This window comes from Hypanus sabinus, chromosome 11 (genome assembly GCF_030144855.1).
Source record: "Hypanus sabinus isolate sHypSab1 chromosome 11, sHypSab1.hap1, whole genome shotgun sequence".
Lineage (NCBI taxonomy): Eukaryota > Metazoa > Chordata > Chondrichthyes > Myliobatiformes > Dasyatidae > Hypanus > Hypanus sabinus.
The window spans coordinates 94,618,780-94,632,929 of NC_082716.1; the positions used below are offsets into that span (position 1 = coordinate 94,618,780).

Consider the following 14,150-nt stretch of genomic DNA (forward strand, 5'->3'; position numbering starts at 1 on the left):
CAGATTTATAAACTCACACTCCGCTCCGCATTGACAAATGCACTACTATGCAAAAGTCCAGGCGCCCCAGCTATATATGCCTAAGATTTTTGCACGGTACTGTATGTCCTCTAGTAGTTAAGCATTCTGTACAGCCCTTACTATTGATGGTACCTGGGTGTTCTATATTGTTAAATAACTTAAGTTTAGATATGGCTATTATCATTCAAGTTACTGAATTGGCATAAGTCCCTTCGCAGCGGACGGAAGTGAAAAAAACTGATAACTAGATTGCTATTGAAAGAAAAAAAAACTGGTTTATTCTTACCTAAGATCATAACACCAGGCCCATAAATATGGTTGTCTCTTAACTATTTTCTCATTTCAGAGGCAGATTGGGATGACAGTAAATGCTATGGTGGCAGCACCATTGCATCTCATGAACAAATAAGAAAGCATCTCATTTGTCTCTTTCCCAAAGCAAACTAACAACTATAAATCAATTTCTGCAATACTGTAAACATTTTCATAGATCTTCACCGTAGTTGTACTGCGCAAAAGTCTGAGGTGTATATTTTATAGCTAGGGAACTTAAGACTTTATAAATGTAGAGTGAGTTTAAAATCTGTTGGGAGCAAAGGATGTTGGGAATGGTGAGGGTGGAGTGTCATGGATGGGATGTGGGACAGGTGGCAGAGAAGGAGTGTCAGGGGCGGGTGGTGGCGTGAGTGCAAATACACCCAAGCTTGAAACACCAGGCAAGGTCATTTGATTTCATACAATTGTTTTATTGATCATTGCAGAATTTCTTTTTGCCGTTCCCCACACCCTTCCCCTTCTCCCAACCATGATTTCCATCTGCCTGCCCACTTCCCACTCTCAGTTCACAATAGAGATACATATCAGAATCAAGTTTTCCATCATTCACATATGCCATGAAATTTGTTTATTTTTGTCACTGCAACTGTACAGTGCAATACGAAAAATTACTACAGTACTATGCACCCTAAGCACCCTAGTTATATACAGTAGTGCTAGAAAGTTTGTGAACCCTGTATAATTTTCTGTACTTCTGCATAAGTATGACCTAAAATGTGATCAGATCTTCACAAAAGTCCAAAAACTAGATAAAGAGAAGCCACTTATACTTTGTATACAAAACATTATACTTGTTCATTTAGTTATTGAGAAAAATGACCCAATATTACATGTATGTGTTGAAAAAAATATGTGAACTTTTGCTTTCAGTAACTGGTGTGTTCCCGTTGTACAGCAATAACTTCAAACGTTTCCAGTAACTGTTGATCAGTCATGCACATTGGCTTGGAGAAATTTTAGACCATTCTTCCTTACAAAACTGCTTCAACTCTGGGATGATGGTAGGCTTCTTTGCATAAACTTCTTGCTTCAGGTTCTTCCACAATATTTCTATAAGATTAAGGTCAGGACTTTGGTTTAGCCTTCCAAGTTATAAATTTTCTTCTTCTTAAACCATTCTGTTGCTTATTCACTCTTGTCTTTTGGACTATTGTCTTGTTGCATTATCCAACTTCTATTACGCTTCAGGTGACGGACTGCTACCCTGACATTCTCCTGTAAAGTGTCTTGATACAATTTTGAATTCATTGTCCCCTCAATGATTGCAAGCTGTCCAGGCCCTGAGGCAGCAAAGTAGCTCCAAACCATGTTGCTCCTTCCACCACATTCCACATTTGGGATGAGGTTTTGGTGTTGGTGTGCAGTGCTTTTTTCCCTCCAAACATAGCAATGAGCATTTCTACCAAAAAAGTTCAACTTCTGTTTCATATGTGCACAGAACATTGTCCCAGAAGCATTGTAGAATATCCAGGTGGTCTTTTGCAAACTTCAGATATACAGCAATATTTTTTTTCCGAGAGCAGTGGTTTCCTCTGTTGTGTCCTTCCATGAACATTAGTCATATTAAGTGTTTTTCTTATAGTGAATGCACAAACAGAGACTTTAGTAAGCTCTCAAGATATTTGCAGCTCTTTTGCTGTTACCCTTGGGTTCCTTCTCACCTACTTTAGCATTGTACATTGCGCTCTTGGTGTGATCTTTGTAGGATGCCCACTCTTAGGGAGAGTAGCAACAATACTGAGTTCCCTCCATTTGTAGACAATTTCTCTTGCTGTGGACTGATGATCATTCAGGTCTTTCAAAATGCTTTTGTAGCCTTTTCCAGCTATCAATGTACAATTCTATTAACATCCTCTGAAAGTTATTTTGATTGAGGCATGGTGCACATAAACAGATATTTCTTGAGAAGAGCAGGCTCTGCCAAAAGCCTGACTTTATGTGTCTCTCTAATAGGGCAGGGTAGCTCGAGAACCCACACCTCCAATTTCATCTTACTGATTGAAACAGCTGACTCCAAATAGATTTTGTAGAAGGCATTACTCCAAAGGTTCACTTACTTTTACCAACAAATACATGTAATATTGGATCATTTTTCTCAATAAACAAATGAACAAGTATAATTTTTAATTTAATTTGATTCTCTTTATCTTGTTTTAGGACTTGCGTGAAGATCTGATCACATTTTAGGTCATATTTATGCAAAAATAAAGAAAATTCTACAGGGTTCACAAACTTGCTAGCACGACTGTATGTGCCTAAGACACTTAGATGTCACCACATCTGTTCTGAAATTTGGTGAACAGACCTACAGTAAGCCAGCTATGTGTTATCACGCAATGATTAAAACTGGAAGTGAAGTTCACTGTCCAACTTACAACCAGCATTAATACTGAAAGTAAGTTGCCCAGTGATGGAATTTCCAATGGCTAATATTTGAGTAACTGGAATAATTTCCCAAAGTAAATGTTAAAGTAATTGTGCTTAGTAGCAAATTGAATTTGGTGACAGTATTGTTAAGTCAAGTTGTAATATCTTAATAAAAGTACAAACTCCATTTCCAGAAAAGTTGGGATATTTTCCAAAATGCAATAAAAACAAAAATCTGTGATATGTTAATTCTCGTGAACCTTTATTTAACTGACAAAAGTACAAAGAAAATATTTTCAATAGTTTTACTGACCAACTTAATTGTATTTTGTAAATATACACAAATTTAGAATTTGATGGCTGCAACACACTCAACTAAAGTTGGGACAGAGTTAAAATAAGATTGAAAAGTACTCAGAATATTCAAGTAACACCGGTTTGGAAGACTCCACATTAAGCAGGCTAATTGGTAGCAAGTGAGGTATCATGACTGGGTATAAAAGTAGCGTCCATCAAAGGCTCAGTCTTTGCAAGCAAGGATGGGTCATAGCTCACCCCTTTGTGCCAAAATTCGTGAGAGAATTGTTAGTTCAAAAGGAACATTTCCCAACGCAAGATTGCAGAGAATTTAGGTCTTTGAACATCTACAGTACATAATATTGTGAAAAGATTCAGAGAATTCAGAGACATCTCAGTGCGTAAAGGGCAAGGTCGGAAACCACTGTTGAATGTGCGTGATCTCCGAGCCCTCAGGCGGCACGGCCTAAGAAACCGTCATGCTACTGTGACAATTATAGACACTTGGGCTCGGGAGTTCTTCGGAAAACCATTGTCACTTAACACAGTCCGTCGCTGCATTCACAAATGCAACTTGAAACTGTATTACGCAAGGAGGAAGCCATACATCAACTCTATGCAGAAACGCTGGTGAGTTCTCTGGGCCCGAGCTCATCTCAGGTGGACCGAAAGACTGTGGAACCGTGTGCTGTGGTCAGATGAGTCCACATTTCAGCTGGTTTTTGGAAAAAAACGGGTGTCGAGTTCTCCGTGCCAAAGATGAAAACGACCGTCCTGATTGTTATCTGCAAAAGCCAGCATCTGTGATGGTATGGGGGTGCATCAGTAACCACGGCATGGGTGAGTTGCATGTATGTGAAGGTACCATTGACTCTGAGGCGTATATTAGGATTTTAGAGAGACATATGTTGCCATCAAGGCGACATCTCTTCCTGGGACGTCCATGCTTATTTCAGCAGGACAATGCCAGACTACATTCTGCACGGGCACAACAGCGTGGCTTTGTAGACACAGAGTGTGTGTGTTTGATTGGCCTGCTGCCAGTCCAGATCTATCTCCTATTGAAAATGTATGGTGCATCATGAAGAGAAGAATCAGACAACGGAGACCACGAACTGTTGAGCAGCTGAAGTCTTGTATCAAGCAAGAATGGACAAAATTTCTGATTGCAAATCTACTACAATTAGTATCCTCAGTTCCAAAATGATTAGAAAGTGTTATTAAAAGGAAAAGTGATGTAACACAATGGTAAACATGCCTCTGTCCCAACTTTTGTTGAGTGTGTTGCAGCCATCAAATTCTAAATTTGTGTATATTTACAAAATACAATTAAGTTGGTCAGTAAAACTATTGAAAATCTTTTCTTTGTACTTTTGTCAGTTAAATAAAGGTTCACGTAAAACAGTTTTTTTATTGCAGTTTGGAAAATATCCCAACTTTTCTGGAAATGGGGTTTGTAGAAAATGCTGGTCAGGTGGTGTTGATGGAGAGAGAAACCAGAGAATTGAACTGAGCATTTTCAGAACTGAAAAAATGGAAATTAAGTGTGATTTAAGTTGCAGAGAAGAAAGAGGGTTGTTGAGTGCCAGAATAGTTGTGACAAGATGGTGACCAAAAGCTAAAACTAAATTGCAGAAGCAGGAAATCAGAAATTGAAACAGAAAATAAAAATTGTGTAGTAACTTAGCAGCATTTTCTGTTTTTATTTCAGGATTCCATTTTCTGTGGTTCTTGCTTTTAGACTACAATAATCCATCATTGTTTGAAAAGAGAATTAGATTCAGCCAAGCTACCAAACATAAGAATTATTTGTTAGGTGAAAGTATATATAGAAACAGATCAGAATCTGGCATCTTTATAACAACAGTAATGTTGGGATGGCACCAAAAGGAGGTTGTGGAGTTTACCTTTTTGCCTATAGGTTTAAAGTATATTTTAAATTGAGTAATTTGGGAGGAGATTGCTATTTGTGCCCTAAGTTGGGGTGATCTGGGAAAGAGTGAGAGATGGGATTTTGAAATGTTCGGTGGCAAGGGCATTTTTTTTTCCAGAGTATGTAAAGGCAATTAAAGCTAAAAAATGCTATAATCTGAGTAATTAATTTTTTTTACTGGATTTGATTATGTTTCTACAAAGCACTTAATTCATTATGTTAAAGACAATATAATTTATTGTTGAGTTTAAATCTACCATACATGCATCAGTTAGTTTGCCTGAACTGCACATTACGCATCGTGGAGACAAACCCTCGCAAGTTTAACCTCAATCCAGCAGAATTGAGTAAAAGGAAAGCGTTCATTACCAGTACAAAACAAATTGTAAAGGTAAGCCTTGCTGATGCTTGTGAAAATGAGTGCTTCATGTGAGTTGTGGCAGTGTAAACTGGAGGCCGGGGCTATGGGAGGTTGAGGATCAGTATCTCCTATTGTTGGGCAAGGACACAATGGGACTTGAGAGAATAACAGGGAAGATTGTGAGGAGAGGGAGTACAAAATTGTCCTCTTTTGTGGTTAATGCTATTGCTAAAAATGTATTTGTGTCTGGAGTTACTTTGGTGCAAGGTATTAGTTACGTTGTTTGCCTGTGTGGAAGATGAATGGATAATCCAGAAAATAATTTCAAATCTCACACAGTTTAAAGTCAATGGCTGCTGTCAGATTGTAATTGAAAACTCAGCTGACGTCCTAATACTGTTTCAGGAGGGAACAAAATGTCATTTCCTTGTTATAGTCATACCAAAAAATCTTTAGGGAAGTGAAGGCCAGGTTTAGTACAGAGCAATGCTCCCTCTGCAATCTTTCCCATAAGTACATTGGACTGTAAAGTGCCCTCTGGCTTATTCCAGCATTTCCATGAGGAAATGATAAATGGTAATCAAAGTCAAGCGTATCAACTAAGAAAGATCTTAGAATACCGATGTGTTTTGATATTCGTATTCTTATTACTGATATGGGAAGAAGATGCAGGACAAATCATGGAAAGATAACTCCTACAGATGTGGTTTTCAAGTATACATTTTCTACACTGTGTTTGTAGCCATGATTTAGCTCTATAACTGAGGCCACTTAGGTAACCTGCACATCAACCGAACAATTTGACTGACCATCTTGGCTTGGGGTGTTTGAGGGAGCATTAGAATCCTGTTGGTCATATGGAACGCAGTACCAGTGTCTAGTGTGGGAAGTGTAAAAAGCATGTTGGAATCCGTTAGATCCGTCTGTTTGTTATTTTCCTCGCAGTTTAACAATTATCTGCTTATATTTAAGTAGTTCTAACAGTTTACTATGCATCTAGTGGCTATACAAAGTATAATTATGGAAAGCTCCGGAAGTTTCTTTGTTTTGTATTAAGTGAGTAAGTGCTTTCCCATTAGTTAACTGGACCCGCCATATTAATATTGCGAAGAAAGCATGACAGTTCCTCTATTTCCTCAGGAGCCTGTGGAGATTTAGCATGTCGTCAGAAACCCTGGCAAATTTCTGTAGATGTTCTGTAGATGTGTAGTGGAAAGAGTGCTGACTTGGCTGCATTATGGCCTGATATGGGAACACTAATGCCTTGAGTGGAAAATCCTACAAAAGGTAATGGATTCTGCCCGGTTAAAGCCCTCCCAAAATTAAGCATATCTACATAAAATGTTGTCATAGAAAAGCAGCATCCATCGTCAAAGATCCTCCCCACCCAGGCCATGCTCTTTTCTCGTTGCTGCCATCAGGTTTTGTGCCTCGTGAGCAGTGGTTCCCAACCTTTTCTATGCCCCACACCCCTAGGAAGTATTTGATTAATGTTCGCGCCCCCTACAAAAGTAATATCACATTTGAAGATGAAGAAGTCTAATTTCTAATTTTTGAACCACAAATTGAATCACATACAATACTGCGGGTGAACAAATTGAACTTGAAAAAATAAGCTTTTAACTCAGTGCATAAAATGCAAATATAAATTGAGCAATTAGATTCTAATTTATTCAGAAAAAATTGTAAACAGTAAATTGATGAGACTCCTCAACTCAGAGGTGTAACTTCCCAGGTAACACTGATGAGAATCCTCAATGCTGACTCAGGTAGCAGGAGACTGGAGTGAGTTTACGTCTCTCTCAACTCGGGCAGCGGGAGACTGGAGTGTGCTTGGGACAAACGTTACTGCCACTTCTCAAGGCACACTGGCAGCTGTCTGAGTGATGACTCATGGCTTGTCACTCAAACACACAAGCCACTCTTTGTCACACCCCCTGAAATTCCATCTCGCACCCCAGGTTGGGAACCCCTGCTCTTGAGAGAACTTGGATTAAGCACCAGAGTCTAACAGAGCTGCTAAAGGATTGGAGAAGGAGCTTTGCTATGTATTTAACCCACCCCTACCTTTCCTTCCTTCACCATTTTTAGAACATTAGTTGTGTTTGGGTTTGTCCATAGTTTGAAATGCAGATTTATTTCTACTCAGTTACACTAATATATGCAGTAGTGGAACAAAATAGATGGGTAAAAGAAACACAGTCAGTATCATGGTTAACACTCCTATTTGGTGAGATTTGTAGTTACCTGCTGTGGTAAAACCCGAATCTGTTGTACTTACAGGAAATGAAAGATCACATGTCCAGTTCTTCGATGCAAGCATTAGTGGAACAGAGAAGCCGACAGGTGTGTGGCTTTTATTGACGTTTGTTTATTATTGATTCGGAAACCTTGTGCGTAATGGGCACCACAGCTGAGGTTTCTCATGGCCCTTTGGATAACATCAAGGTAAACAAGACATAACCTCTCAGTGGATTTCCCTGATGTGATTATTTTATTTTTTGAAATTCAATGCGGAATCGGACCCATGAGCTGTGCCACCCAGCAACCCCAGTTTAGCTCAAGCGTAACAACAGGACAATTTGGAATAATCCCTACCATAAAATCCTTACAGACAGTGGTGGAAATTGAACCCAGGTGGCTGGTACTGTAAAGTTTTGTGCAACCACACTGCCTGTTAATTACTGTCAATGATGTCAGCATTATTTCAGTGTTGTACCAATTTGCCAAGAGCTCTGTTCCCTAGCTTGGAATCACTTGTCTGGAAAATTAAAGTCATTTCTCAACATAACAAGCTCTTACACCCCCTTTAACATGATTACCATGGCAGATTAGAAATACATGTTCATTAAAATCACTTACACTGACACTATTTGCCTCTTCAGAAGGCTTCCTCATTTGGAGAAGTGCCCAGAAAACAGCGCAAAGGCAGATGTAGTATCGAGATGCCCTGGTCAGAAAGTTAGTGATTCTATTTGTTGGGTTGTTGGTTAGTTTTGTTTGGGATGTTGTTGGACAGATGGCTCCAGAAACTAAGAGGAAGAAAATGTCCACTCGTATGACCACAGCTGGAAATTGAAAGCCATGGAATACTGACATCTCAGGTTCTTCCAGACCTGAATTCTAGTTGACTTTGGGCCTAGGCCAACTAGGCCAGTTCCACATATTCCTATATTACTCAGCAGTTGCACACTGGGGTCCGTTCACCTTGTAGGTTCAAATTCATCTTCTGGATCATTAGCATTTAAACAGGCTGTTTTAAGTACTTTCCATCTTTCAGATGAAATATTAAGCAAGAGATATTAAACCCATTACTATCCATGGTGTACATATGTAAAATAACCCACAGTACCGTATGGGTGAGTTCTATCTGGTATCTTCACCAGTATTTATCTGTTAAAATAGCATTCACAGTTTGAAGGAGTTTTTGTTTTCTTTGGGCCTTTCCTCGATGGAGTTCAGAGGACGATGGTCTTAAAACTTAAAATTGAAAAGCCTAGATTCAGATTCAGTTTATTGTCATTTAGAAACCACAAATGCAATGCAGTTTAAAAAATGAGACAACATTCCTCCAGAATGATATCACAAAAGCATATAACAAAGCACACTACACCAGAAAATCCACATAACGTTTAGCAATCCCCGATCCAGAGTCTGGAGAGGCTGCTGCGTATTAATATCACGCTACTATCTTAGCACGTTCCCCAGAAAGCAGCGCCAAATCCACTAGATAAACAAGACCAAAAACTAAAGCTACAAGACCTGCACAAAACCACATAGTTACAACATATAGTTACAACAGTGTAAATAATAGCATAATTGATAAAAAACAGACTATGAGCACAGTAAAAATAGTCCAAAGATGTTAAAGGACTATAAGTTCAAAAGAAATCACCACACAGTTTCCACAAGTCCCCAGGTGTCCCAACAGACTCGCCATCCCACGCCAACGACAGAAGGGAATACCCCTGCTATGGACTTGCACGGCGCCGCCCAACTTAGCCTCGCAGACGCAGCACACAACGAAAGCTCTGTCGAAACCAGCCTCGCAGACGCAGCACACACTGAAAGCGACCCGGCCGCAGCGAACTCCAAGTCCGTCGAACCTCCGAGCCAACAGCCATCCCCTGCAGCACAGCTTCTCCGAGCACCATCCTCTGCCAAGTGTATTATGACAGCCCTGCCAACGGCCATCGGCAACATGACCCTGAAGACTAGGGGCCTGTTCTTCCCAGCAGAGTCCCGAACCTCACAGCAGCAGCAGCAACGAAGAAGGTCTTCCTGGAGATTTCCCGATGTTCCTCCGTGCTCCCACGTCCATTTTCAATCGATTATGATTGCGCACGGCACCCCATTTCACAAATAACAGATAATCAGCTCCGGAGTGGCCGCTGTAAGCTGCATCGTGCCACCATCTTGAAAATTATTAAAATAAGTGATGAGGTGGATCTGCAGAGAACGTCTTCAATATTGAGGGAGCCCAGGATCTGAGGGTACGGACTCAGGATAAAGGAATGTCTATTTAGAACTGAGATGAGGAGGAATTTTTCAGCCAGAGGATGGTGAATCTGTGAAACTTATTGCCATAAAATGCTGTGGAGGCTATTATTGGATGCATCTAAAGCAGAGATAAATAGCTTCTTGATTGATTAAGGGTTAAAGGAGAAAACAGGAGAATACAACTGAAAAATTAAAACAAAAAAAATCAATTTTCTTTGAATGGTGAAGCAGACCCCATGGACAAAATGGCCCAATTCTTACAATTTTGCCTTTAAAACAACTGATCCGGTTATTATCATGTTGTTTTAGAAACTTATTTGTTTGGTTTCTTATGTACTGCTTTCGAATTTTCTATATTAACTTGTTCTTTTATCCTGTTATCTTTAATGTGGGATGTTACTGTGTGGAGAATAGCACTGGCTCTTTGATGTTTGTGCAGGCACTGCTAAGCGCTAGGGGAAGCCAGAGACCAAGCTCCACTTCAGACAAATACAGCCGACTCGATCAAGAACTGCAAGCAGTGAATTCTCAGTTCATTGAGGACCAAAACATGCAACAGCAGGTAACCAAGCAAACTGACAGCACAATTGCTGCAAGTTGATTGCAGTGGGTGGAGAAATGGAAGTGTAGAATACCTTACAGCATTTGTCTATGATGGGAGGATGAGGCCCAGACTTAAGACATGACACCCTCTCAGAAAGGCTTGTATAGGGAGAGAAGGAGGCACAACCAGTTGATAGGATTGCCCTGTCCTTCACCAGATTACAGATCTGGTTCTCAGGCTGGGCTGAATGCAATTGAAGTTAGGAAATGCACTGTTAAACTGGACAGGAAGAAACAGGGGATTTTCATCAACTTAGGTTCCTGCTTTTGCTGTGTTCTGCTCGTAGGTACAAGCAAGGCACAAAGCTAGGCTGCGAAGCCTATCAGTGACAGCAACCTTTTGTATCCAGTGTCACAGTGAACTCAAAGACTCAAGGAATTGCATCCAGCAAAAAAAAGGAAAACAAGTTGATCAAAGAAGGGAGGAACACTAGAGAGCAGAAATACTATCATCTACTAGAAAATAGTCAAGTGGGAATCTTTGTGTAGATAAAGGAAGAAGAGTTTATGGACAGCACAAAGAACTCACCATCCTCAGTTATAGAAATCTACCAGTCCTGTGTTGGTGATAAGTGGCTTTATTTAAGGAACGGAGAACCTAGGGACTTTGTTTTTGTTAGCCTTTTTTAATGCCATTCGTCCACATAGTTGATCGTGGAGCAGCAGGATGATCAGCTGGAGCTGGTTTCAGGCAGCATCGGAGTTTTGAAGAACATGTCGCAGAAGATCGGCCATGAGTTGGATGAGCAAGCAGTGTAAGTGTTAATTCAGAAATATGCTTTCCTTAAGTTTCGCTTTTGTCCTGTTGTGCAGTCATTGTTCTGCTAAGCCCCAAAGTAAAAAAGCAATAAGGAGAGAAGAGATGAAATATGAAGGTAAGCTTGCCAATACTGTAAAAGATACCAATATTTTTTGGATATATAAAAATAAAAGGGAGATGAAAGTGAATATCAAACTGCTGGAAAATGATACTGGAGAGGTAGTAATGGGGAACAAAGATATAGCACTCAAAATTAATAAGTATTTGTATCAGTCTTCACAGTGGAACTCACCCAGTAGTATGCTAGAAATGCAAGAGAGTTGAGGGAAGAAGTGAATTTTGTTGCTGTTATTAGGGAGAAGGTACTTGGGAAGCTGAAAGGTCTGAAGGTAGATAAGTCACTTGGACTAAATGGACTACACCTCTGAAAGAAGTAGTTGAGATTGTGCAGGCATTAGTAATGATCTTTCAAGAATCACAAGATTCTAGAATGGTTCCAGAGGACTGGACAATTGCAAATGTCCCTGCTCTCTTTAAAAAGGGAAGGGGGCAAAAGGCAGGAAATTGTAGGCCAGTTAGCCAGACTTCAGTGGTTGGGAAGATGTTGGAGTCCATTATTAAGGATGAGGTTTTGGGATACTTGAAGGAACATGATGAAATAGGCCAAAGTCCTTGAAAAGTGATCTTGCCTGACAAATCTGATGGAATTCTTTGAGGAAATAGCAGGCAGGGTAAACAAAGGAGAGACAGTGAATGTTGTTCGTACGGATTTTCAGCAGGCCTTTAACAAGGTGTCACACATTAGGCTGCTTAACAAGATAAGAGCCCACGATATTGCAGGAAAGATACTAGCATGGATAGAAGATAGGCTGACTGACAGGAGGCAAAGCTTGGGAATAAAGGGAGCCTTTTCTGGTTGAATGCTGGTGACTAGAGATGTACCTCAGGAGTCAGTGTTAGGACCCCTACCTTTGATATTTATGGCAGTGATTTAGATGATGGAAGTGATTGCTTTCTGGCCAGGGTTGCTGACAGTACAGAGGTAGGTGGAGGGGCAAGTAGTGTTGAGGAGGACGTGAGTGAAGTGAAAGGAAGGGAAGTATATGGTCATGCAGTTTGGTAGAAGGAATAAAGGCACAGACTATTTTCTAAACAGGTACAAATTCAGAAATCAGAAGTGCAAAGGGGCGAGGGAGACCTCGTGCAGGATTCCCTAGGGTTAACTTGCAGATTGAGTCAGTGGTAAGGAAGGCAAATACAATAGAACCATAGAACATTACAGCACAGAAACAGGCCTTGTGGCCCTTCTTGTCTGTGCCAAACCATTTTTCTGCCTAGTCCCACTGACCTGCAACTGGACCATATCCCTCCATACACTTCTCATCCATGTACCTGTCTAAGTTTTTCTTAAATGTGAAAAGCGAGCCCGCATTTACCACTTCATCTGGTAGCTCATTCCATACTCCCACCACTCTCTGTGAGAAGAAGCCCCCCCAATGTTCCCTTTAAACTTTTCCCCCTTCACCCTTAACCCATGTCCTATTTTTTTTGTACCCTGGCCTCAGTGGAAAAAGCCGGCTTGCATTCACTCTATTTATACCCATCATAATTTTATATACCTCTATCAAATCTCCCCTCATTCTTCTACGCTCCAGGGAATAAAGTCCTGACCTATTCAACCTTTCTCTGTAACTCAGTTTCTCAAGTCCCAGCAACATCCTTGTAAACCTTCTCTGCACTCTTTCAACCTTATTAATATCCTTCCTGTAATTCAATGACCAAAACTGCACACAATACTCTAAATTCGGCCTCACAACTTCATGCCCACAACTCATTAAACTTAGCCCGTACACCAGGAAATCCGCAGATGCTGGAAATTCAAGCAACGCACACAAAATGCTGATGGAATGCAGCAGGCCAGGCAGCATCTATAGGAAGAAGCACTGTCGACGTTTCGGGCCGAGACCCTTCATCAGGACTACCTGAAAGAAGAGATAGTAAGAAATTTGAAAGTGGGAGAGGGAGGAGGAGATCTGAAATGATAGGAGGCTTTTTCCACTGAGGCTAGGGTAGAAAAAAACCAGAGGACATGGGTTAAGGGTGAAGGGAGAAAAGTTTAAAGGATATGATGTGTGCCTTATACAACCTCACCATAACATTCCAACTCTTATAATCAAAACTTTGATTTATAAAGTGATACTTTGATTTACAATGTGGTCATACTTTTCCTGTTTCTCAGCTCCAAAAGCTCTCTTTACTACCCTATCTACCTGTGACGCCACTTTTAGGGAATTTTGTATCTGTATTCCCAGATTCCTCTATTCTACTGCACTCCTCAGTGTCCTACCATTTACCTTCTATGTTCTTTCAACTAACCTCCCATGCGGGACTTTGTCAAAGGCCTTACTGAAGTCCATGTAGACAATATCCACTGCCTTCCCTTCATTCACTTTCCTTGTAACCTCCTCGAAAAACTCTAATAGATTTGTTAAACATGACCTACTACACACAAAGCCATGTTGTCTCTCCCTAATAAGTCCCTGTCTATTTAAATACTTGTTGATCCTATCTCTTAGTACTCCTTCCAATAATTTACCTACTCCTGACATCAAACTTACCGGCCTATAATTTCCCAGATTACTTTTACAGCCTTTTTTAAAGAACAGAACAACATGAGCTATCCTCCAGCAGCTCACCCATATATACTGACATTTTAAATATATCTGCCAAGGCCCCTGCAATTTCAACACTAGTCTCCTTCAAGGTCCGAGGGAATTCCCTGTCAGGTCCTGGGGATTTATCTACTCTGATTTGCCTCAAGATAGCCAGCACCTCCTTCTTTTCAATCTGTATAGGTTCCATGATCTTACTACTTGTTTACCTTATTTCCATTGACTCCATGCCAGTTTCCTTAGTAAATACTGACGCAAAAAAACCCATTTAAGATATCCCCCATTTCTTTTGGTTCCATA

At 40.4% G+C, this 14,150-nt stretch overlaps 1 protein-coding gene across 5 annotated transcripts in view; it reads left to right on the plus strand.

Annotated features, from left to right (window-relative positions):
* LOC132402200 (syntaxin-6-like) overlaps positions 1–14,150 on the plus strand; it is a 43,758-nt gene that overhangs the window by 4,059 nt on the left and 25,549 nt on the right. For 3 of the 5 annotated variants that reach the window (XM_059984912.1, XM_059984914.1, XM_059984913.1), the window contains exons 3-6: positions 5,251–5,345; positions 7,599–7,661; positions 10,255–10,377; positions 11,067–11,173. In XM_059984912.1, coding sequence (XP_059840895.1) covers positions 5,251–5,345; positions 7,599–7,661; positions 10,255–10,377; positions 11,067–11,173 — 388 coding nt within the window. Of the gene's footprint in view, positions 1–5,250; positions 5,346–6,455; positions 6,603–7,598; positions 7,662–10,254; positions 10,378–11,066; positions 11,174–14,150 lie in introns of those variants that run through there. The other 2 variants (XM_059984915.1, XM_059984916.1) reach the window with 2 other exon arrangements.